At 37.6% G+C, this 26,614-nt stretch overlaps 1 protein-coding gene across 1 annotated transcript; it reads right to left on the bottom strand.

Moving 5' to 3' along the window:
* On the bottom strand, nt 1-26,208 carry LOC101698514 (interferon-inducible GTPase 1-like). Its single transcript, XM_087180569.1, is given in 3 exon segments — nt 1-1,390; nt 1,393-1,930; nt 26,126-26,208. Coding segments are annotated over 2 exon segments (1,284 nt in total). The 5' UTR covers nt 1,910-1,930; nt 26,126-26,208; the 3' UTR covers nt 1-623.
* Nucleotides 26,209-26,614: the final 406 nt, after the last annotated feature.

Here is a 26,614-nt window from a genome sequence, read left to right as displayed (position 1 = left end):
GAAGTTAGGAGAATTTTATTGGGAATAAGGAAAGAAGACTAATTCCTGGAGTTCCAGGAGGGGTCACAAATGGGGTGATCACCAAGGCTCTTTTTCAGAGGTAATTTATACAGCAAAGTCACAATATCTGTATAACATGGGTCAAACTACAATCAGCCTATAGGATTATAAGTATAGCTGCTTAGCTAATATTGATCAGAAAGGGAAATGAGTCTAGTAGCAAGGGTATTTGGAAAGAACAAAGGCATTTTTGGGAAGGGATAGGTCTGGATCCTCTGGTCACCCATCTGGGCAACTGATGCCTGTCTGGACTTATTGGAGCAAATGGTGCTAATTACAATATAATCTCAAATTATTGTCTATCCCTTAGGGAGACATGCAGATCTGGCCATTATATCTTTATCTTAAGGCCTGGCCTTCTTCAGATGCACCTCCAGCCACAATTCTGATGTCTTTATTCTTCACCAACTTCCTTGAGAGGGCAATTTCCCAATTTCCTTGAAAGCATTAATTGTTATCTAACTTAGCTCCCTATAATAGTATTATTCCATAATTAAGGTCTAAAACCCTCTAAAGAAAACTTGTGAGAAGAGAGAATTTATCCATGACTCTGGTGTTGACCATTAGGTTTTATTAAGATCAGCAGCTGTGAGGTGAGGTAGGTTTGAATTTTGTCTTGAATATGACTTTTTAATGATAACTTTAGCATCTTCAGTCACTGTGTCAAGAAAATGTAGTTGCAAGTAAAAGATTTTCTTAAAGTAAAGTCCTGTAGCAAGGAGACCTCCATTAATAAAACAGAATGTCTCCATATGTCTCCAAAGTTTTTCTCCTGTTGTTTCTTCATTATTAATTTCCAACAAATTTGGAGATTTAATGATTGCCTTAAGTTGTTCCAGAGGTACTTGCAAATTCTTAGCCAAAGACTTCAGTGACAAATCATCCACTCCAAACAGGACTTGGAAGTGGTTTAAAATTGCCTTCAGCTTCTTCATATCATTGACACTGATCACACCCTGCATGGGCAAGGTAGCCAGTAATCCACCCTTAAAGGCTTCTAGCCAGATATAGTGCTTCAGAGACTCCCGCTTTCTTTCAATGGCTGCCTCAGTAATATTAGGCAAGGAAAGCATAAAAATGTGGCGCTTTTGAATAGGGACATCATTTATTAAGGTGTCCATCAGGATTGGGAAATCAAATTTAGATGAATTGTTGTTAGAGATTAAGAAGATTTGTGGTTCGATCATGTTGTTCTTCTTAAAGTTATCCAGACAGTTGTTTCGGATTGTCTGCAAGACTCTTTCTTCATTAAATGTGGATGGTTTACATTTCTTTTCATTTCTTAAGTCAGAGTCCACCTTGGTTCTCACAAAGTAGAAATTTTTTTCATAATTCTGATCACTTTGGCCAGGTCTATATCATTTTTTTTGAAGCATGTAGCAGAAACAATAATAAAAAAGTCATATTCAACAAACTGTACTTGCCTAAGATAATCTTTTGGTTGGAAATTGGTGGTTCCGATGCCAGGTAGGTCCCATATCATCACATTGGGAAAGATCGGGTGAGAGTATGAAAATCTCTCCATGGTTGTTTCACACACCCCAATGGGAGCTGCATATTTTGATTCATGCTCAACCCCTCTCAGGGCATTGATGAAACTGGACTTCCCTGTTCCAGATTCCCCTGTCACAGCAATGTTGAGTGGCATATTATCAATTTCTTTTAAGGCAGCAGTGATCACAGAATTTGTCCCTTGAATGTCTCCTTTTGACAAGTGTAACTCAATTGCACTGATGGTTTCTTGAGAGATGAGTTTGTTTTTCATGTTTGAGTTCTTAAAATATTTAAAGCTGGAGACCAAATCTAGGTGTTCTTCAGCATTAGGAGTATCTGAGTACAGCTGGCTCATGATGGTGAGTAAACAGAGGAACTGGAAGAGAGGGAAGAACAGAGTTGAAAGAGATCTCTGTACCAGAAGATTATCTTTGTGTTTTGCTCTGAACAAAACTGCTGCAGTGTCAGTGTTGCTTCCCTCAGCTGTGTCCTGACCCACACCAATTCTCAGGTCATTCTTCTTTCTCTCTCTCTTTATTAGTGTATGTTTGCAATAGTTCTCAGGTCATTCTGCTTCCTGTCTCTCTTTACAAGTGTATATTTGCAATACAGAATAGTTACATTAGTTTTTGGGGATTGATATATATATAACATATCTTTCTCATTTTTGTTCTTTATCCCCCCTCTCCTCATCCCCTTCCTCATCTTCAAAATGTCTGCCTTTGGGCCGGGATTTAGCTCAGTGGTTTTGCTGCCTGCTGTGCAAGCACAAGGACCCAAGTTTGATCCCTGGTACCAAACAAACAAACAAACAAACAAACAAATAAAATGTCTGCCTTTTTGTTTCCCACCAATTCTCCTTTATTATACTTTAATTTATTTATATTTTAGATTAGTCCTATAAGGGAAACATATGTTATTTAACTTTCTGACTTATTTTACTTAATATTATAGTCTCAAAGTCATCCATTTTCCTACAAATGGCATCATTCCACTCTTCTTTATGGCTGAATATATTCCATTGTATATAATATCATTTTCTTCACCCATTTGCCTGTTGATGGGCATCCAGGCTGTTTCCAGAGCTTAGCTATTGCAAATTGTGCTACTATAAACATGGGTATGCATGTAGCATTATAGTATGATGTCTTTAATTCTTTTGCAAATATACCCAGAAGAGGTATAGCCAGGTGTTTTTAACTTTTTGAGAAATCTCCATACTGACTTCCATAGTGGTTGGATTAGTTTACATTCCCACCGAAAATGTGGAAGGGTTCATTCCTCCCTACCTAGCCTGGCCAGCATTTTTTGCTTTTTGTTTTGGAAAATTTTAAACTCAGAGTCAGGGAAAATAATGTAAAGAACTCCATGTGTCATTTAGCCAGCTCCAACAACTGCCCAAACATAGCCAGTCCTAGTGCATCTACTCATACTAGAGTACTTTAAAGAAAATCCAAGACATCCCATTAAATCCTCAGTATAGTCCTTTAAATTATAAGAAATTTAAATTAATTTGTTTCAATACTATTATAAAACTGAAAAGTAAGTACTAATTTATAATCATCATTAATAGCTAATCAATGTCAGATTTTCCCAACAACTACATAGGGTTTCATTTGTCTATTTGCATTTTTTGTTTACACTAGTGGTTTGAATCAAGATGTGATTAAAAGCCAGCCATTATTTTTGGTTGATATGATCTTTAAGTTGCATTGATTTGCTTTTTCCTCACATTGAAACTCAGGTCCATGAGTGTTTTCCTCCAGGAAATATAAAATATCTTTGCTCTTCAGGTCCAAACTTATGTCCATTTATTCAATGTAATGTTTCAGTGTATTCAAGCCCTTATTTAGCTTGGTTTTCTTTTAAATGTTTTATTTTTGTACTGGGGATTGAACTCAGAATTGTCACACTGAGCTACATCCCAAGTGTTTTAATTTTTTTTTTTTTGAGACAGGGTTTTGCTAAGTCACTAAATTGCCCACACTTAGCTTAAACTCATATGTGAGTCACCATGCCTGGTTCTAAATATTTTATTTTGTAAAAGTGAATTTCAAAACACCAAATAGAATACATATAAAACACAAAATGTGTGTGTTTAAAAATCAGTAATCTACTTTCATGATCCATTTTCTGTTGCTATAACAGAATACCTGAGACTGGCTAATTTACAAAGAATAGAGGTTTATTTAGTTCACAGTTGGGAGGCTGGGAAGTCAAAACCCTGGCACCAGAACCTGCTGAGATTTGATGAGGCCCTTACACTGCTTCGATTTTTGGCAAATAGAATGCTCCATTGATCACTGAAGGATCACAACCTCTGCAGAAGCAACATAAAGAGTTAAAAGGAGAGGCAACTTTTCATCACGACATCCTTCCAAAAGATTTTATTTTTAAGAAAAATATCTTTCAACTACTGAGGATGTCTAGCCATTGACATCATCTGCTCCTGACATCCAACAACTGACATTGTCATGGCTGGATGATTCAGGATCACCCAGAGCAAATGGTGTTTCTCTCTGTAAATAAAAAATAATTCATTTTAGTGACACCTAATACACTAAATATTATTTCTAGGAAGTAAGATGCTGTATGAGTGGTTGATATGTGATATTACAAAGTTTGCCTATTGTTCATTTGGTTTTTTTTTCATTTTTTTCTCATTAAGTTTATTGGTACATTTTAGGTATAAAATACAGTTACATTCATCATTGGGATCTTGCACCTTTACATGAATATCTTGGTTCTTATTTTTTTCCCCTTCCCCTGCCCTCCCTTCACCCCCTCCACCCTTCCCTATTTGCAAAGACTTTGTTTCCATTTTTTCCTTTTCTCATAATTTTCTTTTCTCTTTGTTCCTTTCCCCTACTCCTCCCACTTCCTCTGCTCCTTTAGACCTTTTCTTCCTATTCACAATATTAATCATACATTTAAAAAATTACAATATCAAGATCTAAGAGACATTACCACAGATTTTATAGAATTTAAAAGGATATAAAAAGCATATTACAAAAATCCTTTTTGAAATAAATTTGACAACTTCTAAGAAGTACCTTGGAAGAGGAATTAATGAAACTAACTCTGGAGGAAATATAAAATTTGAATAGTACCTATTAAAGAAAGTATATTCCTAGCTTGAAAACCTACCTATATGACAACAACAGGCTCACATACATTTTAACTGATGAATTATATCAAACATTGAAAGCAGAAAAAAGAAGGAACATGTCTTCCCTCATTTTAGGAACTCAACATTGTGCTAATCCTAAAACTGGATAAAGATAATAGAAGAAAAAAGTATGAGCATAGATAGAAATTTGTTTAACAAAACAAACTATTAGAAGTCAGATCTGGCAGGATGTAGAAAGTGGTTTTCTTATAGGGATGGCAGTGTTGGTTCATCATTGGAAGATCTACCCCCCAAAAGTCATCATTTTAACAGAGGAAAGGAAAAAGCCATATGCTCCTGTCACTAGTTGGAGAAAAAGTATTGGACTAAATTCTACAGCTGTTCATGGTAAAAGCTATCAGGGGAACAAAACCTTCTCAACAGGTCAAAGACATGTACTCTATACTTCCACCAAAAATGCCTTATATGAATGGAGAAGATACAATGCTTTCTCCTTAAGGTGGGGAACAAGGACAGATATGCTTACTCTTCATCTGTCCATTACACTTTGAAACATAGGCCCAAACCTGAATAGTTTGGCAATAAAATGACAAAATTAGAATAGGATTGCCAAGGTAGAAGCAAAATCTTTATGTGTAGATGAAAATACTAAGAAATCTCTAGGAGCCCGTAGAACTTGTATATGAATTTAGCAGGATTAGAAAACACAAGGTATACATAAAAATTCAGGTCTATGTATACTTGCTATAAATGAAGAATTGGATATTGAAATTTAAAAGTTAAGTAGGAGTACAAAGGACCTAGAAAAGCAAAAAGAAAAAGAAAAACAAAACAGTGTTGGAAGACGTTTAGTACCTAATTTTAAGACTTCCTCTGAAACTACAGTAATCAAGGCAGTGTTGGTGTAAGGAAAGACATATAGATCATTGGAATAAAAGAGGGAATCTACAAATAGAAGCACACATATATGGTCCACTGAGTTTTGAAAGATTATTTAACATTAACATTTTATAGACTATAAACTTAATTCAAGAGCAGAGGAAAAGATAGTGTTTTCAGCAAATGGCACTAGAATACCTGGTATCCGTATATAAAAAAGTAACCTCAACACTTTATTCCATACATAAAAATACCTTGAAAGGATCTATGAACCTAAATATGAAAGACTAAAACTATAAATCTTTAAGAAGAAATTATAAGGGAAAATGTTTATGAATTTAGGGTAGGCAAGAACTTCCTAGGATACAAAAAACATGATGTATGAAAGAAAAACTTGATAAATGAGATTCCATCAAAATTTAGAACTTTAAATGACATCGTTAAAATGAAAAGTAGTCTTAAACAGACCATATTTACAATGCATATAACCTGTGACCAGAATATATAAAGAACTCTTACAGCTAGCTCATTAATAGATAACCCAATTAAAAAGTAGACACAAGAAGATGATAAATAGCCATTACAGCACAAGGAAAGGTATGCAACACTAGAATCAGAAAAATACTAATCAGTACAATAAGAAGACTGAATTATACACTCATTATGGAGATGAAGTTAAAAGTTTTAAAAGCCTTGTCATGACTTTTTCTTTTTGTTGGATTCTCCACCTTTGCATTTAATTTGTCGTGCCCAATGGATTCATTCTGCTGGGCTTCCTGGGGTTGTGATCCTCATTGTCTTTTCCTAGGATATTGTCTAAAATTTTTTGGAGTGCTGGTTTGGTATTCATGAAGTTCCTGAGGTGCTCTTCTGGTTTTTTTTTTTTTTTTTTTTTTTGGTACCAGGGATCGAACTTGGGTCCTTGTGCTTGCACAGCAGGCAGTGAAACCACTGAGCTAAATACCCGGCCCCTAAATTTTTTTTTGTTTTGGTAGCTGTGATTGAACTCGGGACCTTGCATTTGTGAGGCAGGCACTGGAACCACTGAGTTAAATCCCCAGCCCCTGAGGTGCTCTTTATCATGAAAGTATCTTATTTCTGAAGCAATTTTGAAAGATAGTTTTGCAGGGTACATCAATCTGCGTTGGAGGCTGTTTTCCTTTAGGGCTTGAAATATGTCAAGGGCTTGAAATACTCCAAGCTCTTCTTGCCTTGAGGGTTTGCATTGAGAAGTCTGCTGTGATTCTGATGAGCTTTCCTTTGTATGTGATTTGTTTCTTTTCTCTCACTGTTTGTAGAATTTTGTTCTTCTGTTGGGTTTCTGGAATCCTAACTATTCTCTGCCTAAGTGTAGATTTTTTTGATCAAAGCTAGTTGGAGTCCTATATGCCTCACTTATCTGTATGTCAAGCTCTTTTCCCTTGCTTGGGAAGTTTTCTGCCATCACTTTTTTTTTTCTTCTAAACTGATATATTTATTTTTATTTTTTTTCCTTTAAGTTTATTGGTACATTTTAGGTATAAAATACAGTTACATTCATCATTGGGATCTGCCATCACTTCTGTGAACAGTTTTTTTTTTAATGTCATCTGAACTCTCTCCTGTTTCTTCATTGACTCCAAGCAGTCTTAGGTTATTCTTCTTCTTTTTAATTTTATTATATTATTTTTTTTTGTTTTTTTGAGACAAGATCTTGCTATGTAGCTCAGGCTGTCCTCAAACTCCCTACGTAGCCTGGGCTGGCCTTGAACTCATGGCAATCCTCCTGCCTTAGCTGGCTGGGATTACAGGCATGTGCCACCATGCCTGGTGATTAGAAGGACATATTTAAAAATTTAATCTGCCTTAACATTTCTTTTATCACTGTCTTAAATCTAGATGTAGACATCAGCAAAGCAGTGAGTCTAATCTTTGATTTGTAACATTTACCAATTTTCATGAAATGCTACAAATATTCCTCCCACAGGCAATTTCCAGCTACCACTGGACATCAATTTAGGAATAGATGTGCAGTTATGCATCATTACAGCTTTTCCATCATATGGCTACAGTAGATGTAAGAAAATTCAAAGCATAGGTAGTTGAAAAATACAGTATATGAACTAGGAAGTGATCAGTTTTGAACATTTATTATCTTTGTTTGAAATATAATTTACTTGTTTCTATGATTAAACTTTTAAACACGTTGTTCTTTTTTTTGCACTTTATTAAATGTTTTTATTGGTACATTGTAGGTATACAACACAATTACATTTCACATTGGGAATTGTACCTTTACATAATGCATCTTGGTTCTTATTTTTTCCCCATTCCTAGCCCTCCCTTCACACCCTCCACCCTTCCCTATTTACTAAGACTTTATTTCCATTTTTTCCATTTCTCATCATTTTTCCTTTCCCTTCTTTCCTTTCCCCTGCTCCTCCCACTACCCCTACCCCTTTGGATCTTTTCTTCCTATTTTGCATTATTGATTATTCATTCTAATCATTGGTACATTTTAGGTATACAATATAATGAATTCATCATTGGAAATTTGTACCTTTACATAGTCTCTCTTGATTCTTATTTTTCACCCTTGCCCAGCCCTCCTTTCAACCCCTCCAGTCCACCCTATTTACAAAGATTTTGTTCCTATTTTTCCATTTTCTCATATTAATCCCATTCTCTTCTATCCTTGCCCCTAGCCCTCCCACTTCCTTCCCCTTTGCCCCTTTTCTTCCTATTTCACATTACCTATTATACATTTTAGTCCTTATTTATACTTTCAGTTTCTCACACCAGAGAAACTATTTGGTATTTATACATGTGTGTCCTACTTATTTCACTTAAGAGTATTGCCTCAATGTGCATCCACTTAGCTATAAATGTCTCTAATTTATCATTTTTTATGGCCGAGTAGTACTCCATTTTATAAAAAACCCCCACATTTTCTTTATCCAGTCTCCAGTTGATGGGCATTTGGGCTGTTTACAAGTTTTAGCTATCACAAACTGTGCTGCTATGAACATGGGTGCACATATATCACTGTGGTATGATTCTTTTAATTCTTTGGGGAAGATATCCAGCAGGAGAATAGCTGGGTCAAATGGGACTTCCAGTCCTAGTTCTTTGAGGTATCTCCATACTAATTTCCAAAGTGGTTGCACCAGTCTACACTCCCACCAGCAGTGGAGCAGTGTCCCTCTTTCCCCACAGCCCCATCAGCTTTTGTTATTGGTTGATTTCATGATAGCAGCCATTTTTTCTGGAGTGAGTTGGAATCTCAGCATTGTTTTCATTTGCATCTCTTAAATGATCAGTGATGTTGAACATGTTTTCATGTATTTATTAGCTATTTCTACTTCTCTGAGAAATATCTGTCCATTTCAGATGCCCATTTTTGGATTGAGTCTTTAAATTTGGGAGGTCTGATCTTTTTAAGTTCTTTATAGCTTCGAGATAGTAGACCTTTGTCTGAGGAAGAGCAGGTGAAGATTTTTTCCCACATTGTGGGTTGTCTCTTCACACTGCTGGTGGTTTCTCTTGCCACGCAGAAGCCTTTTAAGAAGAAGAGATCCCACATGTTGATTGTTTGTGCTAGTTCATGGGCAACTGAGGTTTTGTTCATAAAATCTTTTCCTACACCAATGTCTTCAAGAGTTCTACCTAACCTCTGTTCCAGCTGGTTCAGAGTTTCTATTTTAATATTTAGATCTTTAATCCATTTTGATTTTAGTTTAGTGCATGGTGAGAGATATAGGTCTAGTTTTAATCTTTGGCAAGTTGAAGCCTAGTTTTTCCATCACCATTTATTAAAGAGGCTATCTTTCCTCCAGTGAGGGTGTTTGGCTCCTTTGTCAAAGATGAGATGGCTGAGTGTGTCTGGCATTGTTTCTGCATTTTCTAATCTGTTCCACTGGTCCTCAGGTCTGTTTCTTTGCCAGTACCATGCTGTTTTTATCACAGTAGCTTTGTAGTATAGTTGCCGGTTGAGGATTGTGAAACCCCCTGCCATGTCTCTGTTACCTAGAATTGCTTTTGCTATTCTGGCTCTCTTCTTGTTCCAAATGAAATTTTGGATTGTTTTCTCAAGGTCCACGAAGTATGCTGCTGGGATCTCAATTGAAATTGCATTAAATCTATATAGCAGTTTTGGAAGTATGGCCATTTTCACTATATTAGTCCTTCCTACCCAGGAGCAGGGGATGTCTTTCCATTTTTTTATATCATCTTCAATCTCTCTTTTCAGAGTGCCATAGTTTTCAGAGAAGAAGTCTTTGATTTCTTTTGTTAGGTTGATTCCTAGGTATTTCAGGTTTTTGGATGGTATTGTGAAGGGAATTATTTGCCCTATTTCTCTCTCAGTGAGTCTGTCATTTGTGTAGAGGAAAGCTATTGATTTTTGTGTGTTGACCTTGTATCCAGCTACTTGACTGAATTTGGTTATTAAGTCTAGAAGACTTTTGGTGGAGTTCTTGTGGTCTTCTATATAGAGTATCATGTCATCTGCAAATAATTACAATTTGACTTTATTTCCTATCTTTATTCCTTTTATTTCTTTGTCTTGTCTAATTGCCATGGCTCATGTTTCCAGAACTATATTGAACAGGAGCTGTGATAGTGGACATCTTTGTCTTGTTCCTGATTTTAGTGTGAAGGATTTCAGTTTTTGACCATTTAGTAAGTTGGTTTTTCATAGAAGGCTTTTATCCGATTGAGGTAGAGGCTGTCTATTCCAATTTTTTGGAGGTTTTTTTTTTTTATCATAAATGCATGTTGGATTTTGTCAAATGCTTTTTCTGTGTCTATGGAGATAATCATATGGTTTTGCTCCTTGGCTCTACTGGTATAGTGTATTACATTGATTGATTTGCGTATATTGAACCATCCCTGCATCCCTGGGATGAATCCCACTTGATCAGGGTGTATGATCTTCTTGATGATCTTCTGCATTCTATTTGCCAGTATCTTATTAAGGATTTTTGCATCTATGTTCATTAGTGAGATTGGCCTATAGTTCTCCTTTTCGGTTGGGTCTTTCTCTGCTTTGGGGATGAAGGTGATGCTTGCTTCCAGGAATGAATTTGGGAATATTGCTTCTCTTTCAATTTCATTGAAGAGTTTAAACAGTAGTGGCAGCAGTTCCTCTCTAAATGTCTTGTAGAATTCAGCAGTGAAGCCATCAAGGCCAGGGCTTTTCTTAGTTGACAAGTTTTTAATTACCTTTTGAATTTCATTGGTTGAAATTGGGTTGTTCAGAATTTTTAGGTCTTCTTTGTTCAACTTTGATAATTCATATGTATCTAGGAATCTGTCCATTTCTTCTGTGTTGTCCATCTTATTGGAGTATAGGTTCTGGAAGTAGGTATTGATGATTCTCTGGATTTCTGCTGGGTCTGTTGTCATTTCACCCTTTTCATTCCTAATTGCATGGATTTGGGCCTTTTCTTTCCTTTTTCTGACAAGGTTGGCTAAGGGTTTGTCAATTTGATTCTTTCGAAGAACCAACTCTTGGTTTCATTGATTTTTTTTGTATCATTCTCTTAGTCTCCATTGCATTGATTTCTCTTCTGATCTTTATAATTTCCTCCCTTGTATGAGTTCTGGGGTTGTCCGGTTCTTCTTTTTCTAGAAGCTTGAGGTGCAGCATCAGGTTGTTTAATTGGGATCACTCAGTTTTCCTAATATGAGTATTCACTGCTATGAATTTCCTTCATAAGACTGCTTTCATTGTGTCCCATAGATTCCGATATGTTGTATTGTCATTGTCATTTAATTGAAGGAACTGTCTGATTTCTTCTTTAATTTCCTCCTTGACCCATTGGTTATTCAGAAGTGTGTTGTTCAGTTTCCATGTGTTTATGAAATTTTTTGAGTTTCTTTTGCTATGGATCTCCAATTTCATTGCACTATGGTCTGATAATATACAGGGGATAACTTTAATTCCTTTGCACTTACTTAAACATGTTCTATGTGTGAGTATGTGGTCTATTTTGGAGAATGACCCATGTGCAGCTGAGAAGAATGTGTATTCTGATTTTGTGGGGTGGAAGATTCTGTGAACATCTGTTAAGTTCATTTGTTCAAGAGTTCAATTGAGCTCTAGTATTTCATTACTGACTTTTTGTCTAGTTGATCTATCTATTTGTGACAGTGGGGTGTTGAGGTCACCCACTACAATTGTATTAGTGCATATATGACTTTTCATGTCCATTAGTATTTGTTTTACATAGTTGGGTGAACTAGTGTTTGATGCATAGATATTTATGATTGTCATCTCTTCCTCTTGGATTCTTCCCTTTCCAAGGATGTAGTGTACTTCTTCATCTCTCTTAATCAGTGTTGGTTTGAAATCTACTTGATCTGCAAAGAGAATAGCTACTCCTGCTTTTGTACAGGTTCCTGTCTCATGGAGTATTGTTTTCCACCCTTTAACTTTCAGTCTATGAGTTTCCTTTTGAATTAAGTGTGTTTCTTGTATGCAGCATATTGTTGGATTTTGCTTCTTGACTCATTCCGCCAGTCTATTTCTTTTGATTGGTGAATTGAGACCATTAACATTGATGGTTATAACTGAAACACATTGACTTGTCATTGCCATGACCTTTTCTTTTTGTTGGGTTCTCCCCCTTTACATTTAATTTCTTGTCATGCCATGTGTGTTCATTCTGCTTTGCTTGCTGGGGTTGTGATCCTCAATGTCTGTTCCTAGGATATTGTGTAAAATTCTTTGGAGTGCTGGTTTGGTATTCACGAAGTTCCTAAGGTGCTCTTTGTCATGAAAATATCTTATTTCTCCATCCATTTTGAAAGATAGTTTTGCAGGGTACATCAATCTGGGTTGGAGGCTGTTTTCTTTTAGGGCTTGGAATATGTCACTCCAAGCTCTTCTTGCCTTGATGGTTTGTGTTGACAAGTCTGCTGCGATTCTGATGGGCTTTCCTTTGTATGTGGTTTGTTTCTTTTCTCTAACTGCTTGTAGAACTTTGTTCTTCTGTTGTGTTTCTGGAATCTTAACAATTATATGCCTTTGTGTAGATTTTTTTTGATCAAGGCTATTTGGAGTCCTATATGCCTCACTTATCTGTATCTCAAGCTCTTTCCCCGTGCTTGGGAAGTTTTCTGCCATTATTTCTGTGAACAGTCTTTTTATGTCCTCTGCACTCTCTCCTGTTTCTTCATTGACTCCAATCAGTCTTATGTTATTTTTCTTTGCATCATCTAGCAGTTGCTGGACAGATTTCTCCTGATCCATTACAATTTTAAAGCAATTTTTCCTTTCCTTGTCAGTAGCTACCATCATATCTTTTATATCTGAAATTCTGTCCTCACATTGGCTCATTCTACTGTGTAGACTTTCAATGGGGTTTTTCATGTCCTGGAAATCTATTTGCATCTGTTTTATGGATTCCATTTGTTTCTCATGTTGGGATTCCATCACGTTCCTCAGCTCCTCTCTAGATTTATTAATCATGTCTTGCACTAGGGGCACAATTTCTCCTGTTATCTGAGAAATTATTTCTGATTTCATTTTTTCCAGATCCCCTTTTGTTGCCAGTTCAGTGGGTCCAGGTGGTTCAGTATCAGAGTGTTCCATCTCATTTCCCTTTGGGGTTGCTGTAGGTGATCTGGAAGTCTGGTTTTGAGACTTATTTACATGTTTTCTCATTTCGACTGGGGCGGGGGGCTCTTAGCACCTGCATGGATTATCTCCTCTGAGCTGGGTGAGGTGGGACAGGGGCCGGGAGCAGCGGTAGGGATGGTGACCCAAAAGCCCTTTCCTGTGGGCTGGGAGCAGCTGGAGGGATGGTGGCCGGGAAACCCCTTCCTCTGGACCAGGAGCAGTGGGACGATGCCTCAGAAGCTCCTACCTCTGGGCCGGGAACAGTCGGACTCAGTACCTTGGTCTGGTGGTCTGGTGTCCTCTGCGTCTTTGTAGTGTGGAATCAGGTGGCTGCCTGTCTGCAGCGGGGTGATTCGGTGTCTTCCACGCGACTCAGGACCTCGGTAATGCGTGCACAGACCTGTCTGTCCGCAGCGGGCTGATTCAGCGTGTTCTGTGTGACTCAGGACCTATCTGTTTGCAGCGGGCTGTTTCAGCGTGTGTTCCTCGCGACTGGAGACCTCGGTAGAGTGTGGGCTGACCTGCCCGTCTGCAGCGGGGTGATTAGGCGTCTTCCGCTAGACTCAGGACCTCGGTAGGGCGTGCACAGACCTGCCTGTCTGCAGCAGGCTGATTCGGCGTGTTCTGTTCGACTTAGGACCTCGGTAGGGCGTGGGCAGACCTGCCTGTCTGCAGCGGGCTAATTCGGCCTGTGTTCCGCGCGACTGGGGACCTCGGTAGGGTATGGGCAGACCTACCTGTCTGCAGCGAGGTGATTCGGTATCTTCCAGGTGACTCAGGCTCATATGCATTTTAACTGATGAATTATATTAAACATTTAAAACAGAAAAAAGAAGGAACACTTCTCCCCACATTTTAGGAAATCAACATTGTGCTAATACTAAAACTGGATAAAGATAATAGAAAAGAAAAGTATGAACATAGATAAAAATTTGTTATACAAACTATTAGAAATCAGATCTGGCAGTATGTACAAAGTGTTTTTATTATAGAGATGGTAGTGTTGGTTCAGCATTGAAAGATCCACCCCCAAAAGTCATCATTTTAACAGAGGAAAGGAAAAAGCCATATGTTCCTGTCAGTAGTTGCAGAAAAAGTATTGAACTAAATTCTACAGATGCTCATGGTAAAAGCTGTCAGGAGACTAGAAGTAGAACAGAACCTTCTCAACAGATCAAGGACATGTACTCCATACTTCCAGCAAAAATGCCTTATATGAATGGAAAAGATACAATGCTTTCTCCCTAAGGTGGGGAACAAGGGCAGATATGCTTACTCTTTATCTGTCCATTAAACTTTGAAACATAGGCCCATATGTTGATGGTTTCTCTTGCAGTGCAGAAGCTTAATAAGATGAGATCCCAGTTGTTGATTCTTTGTGCTAGTTCCCATGCTACTGAGGATTTGTTCATAAAGTCCTTTCCTATACCAAATTCTTCAAGAGTTCTACCTAACTTGTCTTCCAGCAAGTTTAGTGTTTCTGTTTTGATATTTAGATCTTTAATCCACTTCAATTTTAGTTTAGTGCATGGTGAAAGATAGGTGTCTAGTTTTAATCTTTGGCAGGTTGAAATCCAGTTTTTCCAACACCATTTATTAGAGAGGCTATCGTTCCTCCACCTGTCTTCTACTTTTAAGTTCAATTTGCTTTGTTTTTCTGGTTCACCGAGGTGCAAAAACAGGTTGTTTAAGATCACTGTGATTTTTGATGTAGGCATTGATTTCTATAAAATTCTCTCTTAGTACTGCTTTTGGTGTATCTCATAGTTTTTGCTATGTTGTGTTTCCTCTTTCATTTGTTTCAAAATTAAAAAAAATTTATTTCTTGACTTTCTTGATCTATTGGTATTCAGAAGTATGGTATTCATTTTCCACATATTTTCCACTTATTATTAATTTCTAGTTTTACTGAATTCTGATAGGAAAAGATCTGCAACATGACTTTAATTTGTAAAAAAATGTTGAGAATTGTCATATGGTTTAATATGTTATCTATCTTAGAGCATATTCCAAGTGCAGTTGAGAAGAATGGGTATTCTGCAGCTGTTGGTAGAATGTTATGTATATTTCTGTTAGGTTCATTTTTCCTAGGGTGAAGTTTAGATCTGCTATATCTTTGTTGGCTTTATGTTTGACTGTTTTCCTCATTGCTGAAAATGGGATGTTATAAACCTCTAGTATCATTTTAATGAAATTGGTCTTTTAGTTCAATTGATAGTTGCTTTATATATTTAGGTGCTCCAGTATTTGGGTCCATATATATTTAGAATTGTTATTTCCTCTTGCTAAATTGACTCCTTTATTATTATTAATTGACTTTCCTGGATGTTTTTACTGCTTTTGATTTAAAGCCTATTTTATCTCATACGAATATGGGTGTTCCTGCCTTTTTAAAAATTCCATTGAATGGATTATCTTTTTCTATCGCTTTACTTTCAGTGTATTCATGTTCTTGATGAAGTGAATTTCTTGTGGGTAGCATATAATTTGGTCTCATTCCCCCTCCCCTGACATTAATCACTCTCTGTCTTTTAAATAAGAATTTATTGTTTGTATTTAAAATAATTATGGACAGGTAAGGTCTTATTACTGCCATATTATTATTTGTTTTTTATTTTCTTTCTTTCTTCCTTCTTCTCGTATAGTATTCCACTGTGGTTAAGTGATCTTCTCTAGCAGTGTGTTTTGATTTCTTGCTTATAATTTTTGGTGTGTTTATTGTAGGTTTCTGCTTTGTGGTTACAATAAGTCTTACTGAAAACATCTCTTTACTATAATAAGATAGTTTGACACGGTAGCAATCTAACATGGATTGTAAGGAATTGATAGGAAAAGGTCCAGTTTGTGGAGAATATGCAGGTTGTGTGTTGTTTAGGATAAACCAAAGGAAACCCCCAAATGGGTAGTTCATCCCTGCTAGTCTCTGTATGGGGCTGGGCCTGTCCCAGTTAACTCATTAATTCACAATCACTAGCCTATGGTCAAGGGCCATTAGCTTCTGTCTGGTACTGGGCTTTCCTCTAGAGACACTGGCTATAGGCTCTTAAGCAACTACTTGGAGCCTATTTCCACCTTCCTACCCCAAGATGACAATGATTTGCAAATGTCATCTGCTGCCTGGCGTATCCATTCCTGAGGCCACAAATTACTCAATGCTGTGTCATATTCAAAGCTCACAGCTCACTCAGACCAGTGCAGCACAGGGACAAAACCAAGCCCATGCTTCTCTGGGCTACCTTTCTGCTGCTGTTGTATTCATGGCCCAAAACAGCTGGATGCAGTTGCAGGTGATGCTGGTTAGAAAGCAAGTCCATCATACCTTGGCCACAGGTCTCTACCTGGCACTTAGGTGGGTTTAGAGGCTCCATCCATGGGCATTGGCACTGAGACAAAGCCTGCTGGGTTCTTCCTAGAGTTGAGTTTCCCAGTCTGGCACTCAGTTATAAGGCAGTCTTATGCTTACTCCTGTGTCTTAATCCCCAGAAGATGAAATCTTTCTCCATACTCTGCTACCAAAGGTTGAAGGAGAGTGAGGTGGAGGTAGCCTTACCTGCTGGGCTAACTCAGGTTCAGAGATTGGTCCAAGGGCATTGCCTTGGGGCAGAAGCTGCAGGATTCTGCCTGGTACTGGGTTTCACCATGGTAGGTCTGGTAATGTTTTCCAAGTCTTAAGATGTCTTAATTCTGTCTTCTTCACCCAAGTGGGAGGAGTCTCTCTCCACCTGCATTGCTTGGAATTGGGGAGGGATGTCAGGAGCAACTCCTCCCTTACTGCCTTCTATATTACATCTTCCCTTACTGTGCTAAAATCAGGTGATATGATGTTTCACCTGGATTCTTAGCTCTTATAAAGGTAGTTTTGTGTGTGAACATCTATTAAAGTTGATGTTTCTGTGGTGAGGGGTGAGGTCACTAAAGATATTATTCTGCTACCATCTTGCTTTCTCTTCACTGGGATTTTTTTTTTTAAGTTTTGGGACAAGGTCTTGCTATGTAGTCCAGGCTGGCCTTGAACTCACTATGTAGCCCAGGATGGCCTCAAACTCATGGCAATCCTCTTGCCTCAGTCTTCTGAGTGCTTGGATTACAATATGTGCCACCACGTCAGGAGGTAAATTTTTGAACTGAATGTATTCTAAACCCCAACAAATGAGGCAGATTTTGGTAACTATGTTCATTAAATAAGAATAATAGATTGGAAATGAAAGATTGGAAATGAAAGTATTCAGGAGCTTATCTAAACCCCCTGTGAACTCATAGTGCTCCTAGTATTTCAAATTTTAAACAGATGCTACCATAAATGAGGGAGCATTTTGATATTGCAAGTTTGTGAATATATTCCTGTATATGTGGAAAGGGTGATGAAAAAGTTGACTTCTCTATAATTGGAAGAGGACAGGATGTTCCAGGAACCCAGGAATAATAAAACACAACCCCTCTAAGACCTGGAATCAAGACAGCTGCAAAACAACAATGTGATGCAGGAAAAAAAGATTTCTGGGGAATTGGGTGAGAGCATACAGGAACACTAGAAACCACAGTGAAATTGGAGAAAGGTAGTACAACACAAAGACAAGAATGAAAGTCTGGAAAGCTCACTCTGGCTCCCGGGGAGGGGGCCCTGTCTCTTCTAACACAAAGAAAGCCCAGAGAAGGTAGGCACCTCCAGGGAGAAACAGAGGATCAAGTCAGCAGCACTAGCTCCAAGAAAATCCCACAGTGGTTGTAAACTGCAAAAAGCATGGGGTTTTATTCTAAAATGACATCTTCCATATGCAGGCTAGAGTTGGGGAAGAAATCTAGTGTTGTGCCCGCCATATTTGAAAGGGTTTAATCAGGAGCTATTTTGGGAAGGGGTTAATTGCTTAAGACAACTGCAGGACAACTTCACTTTTATCAGATTGAGATGAGGTCCTTCTTACCTATTTTATTTATTTATTTATTTCTTTATTTTTTTTGGTACCGGGGATCGAACTCGGGTCCCTGTGCTTGCACAGCAGGTGGTGAAATGACTGAGCTAAATCCCTGGCCCCTTACCTACTTTTTAAAGGTTTTTTTATTTATCATAAATGGATGATGTATTTTTTCAAAGATCCTTTTCTCTATCTATTGAGATGATCATGTGATTTTTGTCTTGCTTGTGTTTATGTTATAGATCACATTTATTGATTTGCATGTGTTGAGCCATTCTGGGTTCAATCAAGAATAGCCAAAGCATTCTAAAAGCAGGAGGCATCACATTCTCAGACCTAAGTTATATTACAAAGCTACAGTGATAAAAACAGCATGGTACAGGCACAAAAACAGACATGTAGATGAATGAATCAGAACAGAAGATGCAAAAACAATTCTATGCACATTCAGATATTTGATCTTTGACAAAGTGGCCAGAAACATACACTGGAGGAAAGATAGCATCTTTAATAAATGGCCCTGGGAAAACTTACTATCCATATTTAGAAGACTGAATCTAGACCACATCTCTCACATTGTTCTAACTAAAATAAAAATGGATCAAAGATCTAAATCAGTGATGGTGAAGTTTTTAGTTTTCAGTGGTAACAAACAGCCCTCTGTGGCACTTGTGCCATAGGTTCACCACCACTGATTAAAATATTGTTTTATTTTATTTCATTTTTGTAATAGGGATTGAACTTGGGATCTTGCACTTGCACAGCAGGCTCCAGAACCACTGAGCTAAATCCCCAGCCCCACTGATTAAAATAAAACACTCAGGCAAGGGATTTAGCTCAGTGCTGCTGCTGCCTGCCTCTCAAGGGCAAGGACCTGAGTTTGATCCCTGGTACGAAAAAAAGGAAAGAAAGAAAGAAAGAATGAAAGGACTCTACTCAAAGATAAAGTAGGTAAACATCTTGAAGACATAAGAATAAGGAAAGACCTTCTGAACAGAGCCTCAGTTGCACAAGAAATAACATCAAGAATCAACACATGGGATCACATCAAATTAAAAAGTGCAAAGGAAACCAACAGAGTGGAGTGACAACCTGCAGAATGGCAACAGGACTAATGTCTAGAATGCAGAAAGAGCTCAAAAAATCTGTTAACATTTTAACATCTCTGGACATTGTAGAAATGCAAATAAAAACAGTACTAGCATTCCCTCTTACTTCAGAAAAAATGGCTATCATCAAGATATCAAATAATAAATGCTGCCAAGACTACAAGGTGTATGTGGGGAAGAACTCTTCTACACTGTTGATGGGAATGTAAACTAGTATAACAACTGTGTATATCAGTATGGGAATTCCTTAAAAAATTACAAATAGAATTTCCATGGGGCCCATTTATTCCCTATCTAGGTTTCTTCCCAAAAGAGTTAAAGGCATCATATTATACAGATACATGCATACTCATAGCAGCACAACTAATAACTAAATCCTGGAAGCAGCCTAAATGTCCATCAACAGATGAATGACTAAATAAAATATGGTATTTATTTACAATGGAGTACTAGTCTCCCATAAAAAGGATAAACTTGAGTCATTTGTAGCAAAATGGATGCACCTTCAGGCTATAATGTTAAGTGAAATAAATCAGACACCCAAGCTTAAATATTGCATGGTTTCTCTTATATGAGAAACACAAAATATAAATAAAGAGGAAAAAAGATAGATAATAGGAAACAGGGTGATAGATCCTTTGCAAAAGGGAGGGGGACAAAGAGATGGAGGGAGGGTTAGGGAGGGCAGGGAAAGGGGATGAAAAAATAATTAAAATGTGTTATGTACATGTGCCAACTCCCTACAAAGAAGGTAATAATTATGTATTGCAAACATATACAATAAAAATTAAAAGAAAAGGATGTTCTATAATAAAAAATTTAGTAGACTAAACGAACTCAGATAATAGGAACAAAAGGTAAATTGTGAATAATTACATCAGTCAGTTTTTGTATGCTACTCCTCTGTCAGGAGTTACTTGTATTTAATCTATTCATAAGACACCTGGAATATTGATTTGGGGAGAAAAAATGATTTCTGATCCCAAAGCCCAATAATTTGCACAAGTACATTTTAAGCCAGGGTATTTGAAAAGAATTTTAAGTGGTCCACTCTTAATTTTTTCTGTGTTTATGAGGTTTTCTCAATAATTTAGAGATATAACATTTCAAAAAACTTACAAGACATTTAGTCTAACTACTGAAAGAAAAGAAAGGAGAGAAAGAGATAATAAACTAAGCACAACACTTTGAAAGTCAGAATTAAGATGGCAGAAATAGGGCCAGGGATTTAGCTCAGTGGTTCTGCCACCTGCCTCGCAAGTGCAAGGTCCCGCGTTCGATCTCCAGTACCAAACAAAACAACAACAACAACAACAACAACAACAACAAAAAGATGGCAGAAATAAGCCCTCATATAAGTGTAAGTGGAGTAAGCTCACCAATTATGGTAAAAACCAATCAATAAAAAAAATGAGTTAAATACAAATTAATGTGCTTAAACCACATTTAAACAGAGGATAGAAACAGAAAATATGAATTTGAGGAAAAACTATAAAATTAAAAAGATATTGTATCATGTATGAATATCAAGAATGCCTAAGAACGAGGCACATTTATACATTTGTGTAAAAGCAATTGTGTTCTATGGATATTTCCTCATCTTGCAAAAATACTACTCATTGTATTGCCTATATTAATATAGGCTGGAAGATACTGCCAATTTCCATCACTAGAGGAAATCCTAAGTGAAGTGGAGGGGCTGCCTCTGAAGGGAACAATGTATAAGGTGGGAAGGAAAAAAGTGAAAAGAAAAAAAATATGGATTTTTGTGTTAAGTAATCTTCTAAGACAACCCACTGTAATCCCTGACTTCTATATCCAGTTTACTATGTAATTTCCTTCCCCCTGGTGATGACAAACTTGCATCTTGCTTCTCACAGAGAAATATAGTGGACAGAGACAATATAGTGGAGGAGACTGAATGCCCCTTCTTTGATTCAGTCCAGAGAGTCTGTGGCTCCATCTTGCTTGCAGACTCTCCTCTTTCAGACTTTGATGCAGTAAACTTCCATTTTCAGGTGCCCATGTGGCAGTAAATTGAGAAAAGCCATCATTCAGTGGCTATCAAGGAGCTGAATTTTTACTGCAATAGTTCTCAGGGACCTAAATCTTGCCTCCACCATTTAAATGAGCTTAGAAAAAGGCTGTGCCCTCACCGGACCCCTCAGCTGAGACACCGTCCTGTCTGACTCCCATGAGTGCAGACCTGTGAGAAAGGATGAGGTGAAGTAGCCATTAATCTATGCTCAGATACATGACCCAGAGAAAGTGTGAGATAATAAATGTATATTGGTTTAAGTGGATAAGTCTGGGGATAATTTATTACTCAGAGAGAGAGAGAGAGATAACCAATCTGCAGTGTGTAATTCTAAAAATGTAAGGTAAAGAGGAAAAAGAAAGATGAAAGAGAATGATATCTGTGACCCAACACCATTCACTTGATTGAAATTACAGGTTAAAAGTCCCGAGTTTGATCCCCGGTACCAAAAAAAGAAAAAAAAAAATCACAGGTTCATAGATTGACTCTGCACGTATGGGTACTGGAGTTAAACAAGAGTAGCATTATGGGTACAAAAGGGAAAATAGAGTGAAGAATGAAGAGACAGCCTTTGCTAGAACCATGGAGGGCTGCAGTCCATACAGTAAGTGATGGAATTCGTTTCTACACTACAACTGCAGATTCAAATAGAAAAAGAAGAAAACAAATGATCTAAGGAAATTAAGCTTAAATTCATGCAAAATAAACAGGAGTAAACCTAAAAGAACAATAGCAAAGAAGAAAATAAAGAATAGAAATTCCTTTAAAAGAGAGTCTTAAAATGTGAATAATTAGCAAAATTAGAGACTTAACAAACTGTTAGTAAAACAAAAATATTCTAACAAGACAAGAGAAAAAGGGGACAGGCAAGAAATATATTACAGTTTGAATGCCACAAAAAATTTAAATATGGTAGTAGAAATTTCAAGAGCCATCACAAACTTGCCAATAAACATGAAATTTCTATAAAATATGAAGTTGAAATTAGGGGACTAATAAACAGAAAATGGCAATAACCCAGGAGTCATGATAGAAATTGAGAAAAAAATGTTAAACTTCCTTATTTCAAAATAAGAGGTCAGATCTAAATGGCCAAAAAGTTCTACAAATTATCAAAGTTTAGATATATATACATACACATATACATATATATACACATACATATGTATGTGTATATATATGTTGTAGATTTTAAAATGAAAGGAAAAAATGAATTAATCATGCTTAATTCATTTTAGATGTGAAATACCACTGACGGTAATTCTGAATAATTAAACTAAGAGAAAAGAAAATGACAAATCAATCTTAATTATAATTACAGCTGGAAAATCACTCAAATAAATAGCATTAGCTACCTGAAAGTGTAAGACAAATATACTCCTCCCACATATACACACGTGTGAAATCAGGTAGCAGTATATAGTCAATTAGTCATGAGTGTGACATTCTAGAAGTTGGAGAAAACAAGATGATTTTTGAAATGGATTTTCAACTAGCTCAGATTTGGTGTTCTTACCTTTTCTCTTCCCCAAACCGTCTCTTCCAAGACATCTTATGTCAGTCAGTACACAGACCCCCATCATTAATTAAGGAAACACTGCAAAATTCTTGCATTTATCCTTGATCCTCCCTTTCTATCTAATCTTGTATTAAATTTGTCAGTGAACCTTTTTGGCTCTGTTATAGTTTATATGGAGAATGTCCCCCAAAGTCTACTGTGCACAAATGTGGTGAAGGGGACTGGACCAAGGGTGCTCTAGCTGACTTGCCATAAAGAGGAAAGGTCTAGTCAGAAGAGGTGGGTTGCTTGGGTGTGACCTGGAAGGGTATATCTCCCTCCCTGGCTCTTCTCTTCCCTTTCTGCCTCCTGGCTGCCACAGAGTAAACAGCTTTTCTCCACTATGCCCTTCTGCCATGTTGTTACTACCCTGGAGCAGGCACACCATGGACTGTAACCATGAGCCAAATTAAACCTCTTTGAGTTTCAGGTGTCAGGTATTGTGTCTCAGAGATGGGAAGGGTGACTGAGACAGGCTGTATCTCCAAATTCATTCAGACTGAATCACTTGCCACGGTTAGCCACTCTACCTTTTCCAAGGCATCATCATTTCCAGTTTGGATTATGTCAATCCACATGTAACTATTTGCCCTGTTCTTGCCAACCACATGAATTATTGAGCATAGCCAGAGTTGATGAATAAGATAACTCATGTCCCTCCTCTCCTTAAAGCCACCATAAGGATTCTTGTCTCACTGAGTAAAATTCCTTCACTACCTACCACACAGCACACCTACCACACAGAACACCTTTAACTCATTTACTACTTCTGGGCCCCTTGGCTTCTGCATTCAAATCACCCCGTTATCCCTGAGCCATCCTCTTATTTCAGGAGTTTTGTACTTACTATTTATACATTCTTCATTGCTTTTCCCTTGATAGCTACAAGGTTCTTAATTTAATCACCCACCCCCAGGCTCTGTTTAAATTATGTCACACAGCAGGGGTGTGGGTGGGAAGGGGAAGAGGATGAAAAAATGGATTAAGATGTATTATGCACACATACCAACTCCCCACAAGGAATGTAAACATTATGTACTACAAACATGTACTAATAAAAATCGTCATGCTGTGTTTAAATTTTATACTCATTAAGATCAAAAGTTTTACCTGTCCCCATCATTCACCTTCCGTATTTCTCTTTCTTTTTTGCTGTAGCACTTTCTGCTATTTATCTTTTTAAACTTTACTGTCAGAGTTCTATAATACAATTGAGCCTCTGGGTGGCAGTATGAGTTTTTGTTTGGTCCATAGCTCCAACACCAATGCTTACAAAAATATGATCATTTACTTTTAAGGAACTGAATGGAGTGAGTGAGGAAATCACTTAAATGCTTTGTGAACAGTTGTGCCCATTCTCTGGTTCTAACTGGTCCAGGGCTCACTGAAGTCCTACTCTATTTGTAGAGAATGGGTTTGAGGATTCTGACAAGGGTCAAACAACATTCTAATGCAAAACAGGGCCTCCTCAGAATCATGAAACACTGTGCATATATTTATCAATCAGTCCAGTGAAATGTGAAACAAAATGTTACATAAATTGCTCATGAATAAATCCAATTTCCAATGGTCTGATGCCCACAAAATGTATATAAATTAGAAGAAGAAAAACAAAATATATGACAGAAAGTATAAAGTATGCATTGGTTCACCTTTACCATTAAGACAGGATACAGAGGCTTGGCTTTTAGAACCCTGAATAGGTGCAAAAGGGTTCCTGTGAACATATAAATCCAGGATGACAGAGCAGATTGTCACGGTACCAGGACACCATGACAAAGAACCAGTGATAAGGAAAATGGTCAAGGTGAAAACATGCATGTGCCTCTGAAGTGGCTCAGGAAAACTGTGTCATGCTGAGGATACTGGCAATCTCTAGAGGCGTTTCTGGTGGCCACAGCTGAAAGGGGTGATGCTTCTGGCTTATGGAGAGACCAAGAATGCTGTGAAACATCCAATAGCATACAAAACAGGAACACCCATTTCCAGCCTACCCCTCACCCCCACATACACCAGAATATGTTCAGGACCAAAATGGCAATAATGCTGAGGTGAGGTTCTTTGGCTACTGGGAAAGAGTGAGCAAGCCAGTTTCTCCTCATTTCAGGTACCTTATAGCACAGCATAGTTCTGGGGTGGGATGGTAGGGCTGAGGGACAATATGGGAAGAAATTACTTTCATTATTTTAGGAACATCTGGTAGGGGAGCTCACTGATGGTTATGCCAGTTGTTCTGTTTGAAGTAAAGAAAAGCACACAGAAATGTAAAGAAATTAACCCAATATGATAGAATGCAGGGTAAGGACCAAGATGCAGACAAATAGTGGGAATTGTGCTATTTAGATGGGCAAATGGGGTTTTTTTCATACCAGTCCTCGGAGAAGACTGAAAGCATTCGTGGCCAAAATCCAGTAGTGAGATCAGATCATCCCTCACTGTTGACCAAGAAGACAGGGATAGAAAGAATCTAATAAAAGAGAAGTTAAACCTGCAAGTGACAACAGATAAAAAAAATACCACATCCAGATTTACTGAGAAAGGAGACAGGCATCCCCTGGGCATGTACAGACCATTACTGAAGGAGCAACTCCTGTTTCAAGCTGATTTCATCTTCTCAGTTTCCCTCTCTCATTAATTTGGTCCAAATTTCTTATTTTAATGATGCATATTCCAAAATATTTCTTAAAAATCTTGTCCACTGAGTACGTAAACAAAAAAGTGAGCAGGATTTGTGATAGCAACAATTACAGCACATAACTGACATTATTTTATCAATATATCCTGGCAAGTCTTAATTTTCTCACAATGTAAAAGAAGATTATTAGTATTCCTACTTTTCATTTAAAAAAAAAGAACATGAAAAAGACTCCTGAATCATAGACATTCCAGAGTTTGTTTTAATACAAGTAGCATGCGGAGAGTGATTCTTTATTCCAAGTCTAGCTTTCACTCAAGTATTAAAAAATGAAAATTCTGAAGTGGATAGAGAAGGTAAGAAAGGTTTGAGATACAACAAACCTCATAAATTCTATATTTGATGACATATATTCAGATATACGCATTTTCAACTACTCTAGGGGGAAGCACTAGAAACAGGCAAAAACAAGTAGATGATTTTACCAAGTAAATAATATCCAATATATTAGCTAAATTTAAGTAATGTGCCATCCACAAGCCAATCCTGCCTCCCTCCCATTCAGGCTCCCTAGCTTGCAAACTGAGCACCCCAGCTCTTCAGCCTGTGCTTCTAAGTGCCTTGTTGCCCATTAGCTCCACAGAGAAAAGAGACCTTCTGGGTCAGAAATCAGCTCTGAATGTTCTTCCAGAATTACCAGAAATACCTGTTATTGGTTGATGTAGTTCAGGGCACAGGGATTGTCCTCCACTGTGATCCAGTCCCTTGAAATCTTCCTCATCTGAGGCCCTGCAAGCAGCACAGTTGGACTTGAACAATCACCTGACTTCTCTCCCAGCCCCCAGTGTGCTGTAAACCAATCATGGAGCAGTATGGCTCTACTACCATTTTAGAATCCATGGCTTCCAAGAACAGAAAAGTGAAACCAAAATGCTGTAGTGCTTGTTTCACTTTCCTGTAACTCAGTCAATTAAGAGAAAAGAAGTTGCACTGTCCTGAAATAAACGAAACCAGGTGACCACAGGGAAATAGTTCACTAACAAAGTGGGAACATTTTCCATGATCACAAGAGACATGTACTCTGACTGCTGACTTCACAGATAACATCCCAAAGTAAGAGTCACATGATAGAACCACCAGGTTCTGTGCAAATGTCAACTGCAGTCTCATCTTAGCCACTCTCCACTTCCAGCCA

Source organism: Heterocephalus glaber, unplaced genomic scaffold, assembly GCF_053883595.1.
Source record: "Heterocephalus glaber isolate CG9 unplaced genomic scaffold, H.glaber_assembly_v1.0 deba00001463, whole genome shotgun sequence".
Classification (NCBI taxonomy): Eukaryota; Metazoa; Chordata; class Mammalia; order Rodentia; family Bathyergidae; genus Heterocephalus; species Heterocephalus glaber.
This window is presented reverse-complemented; position numbering and strand designations above follow the sequence as displayed.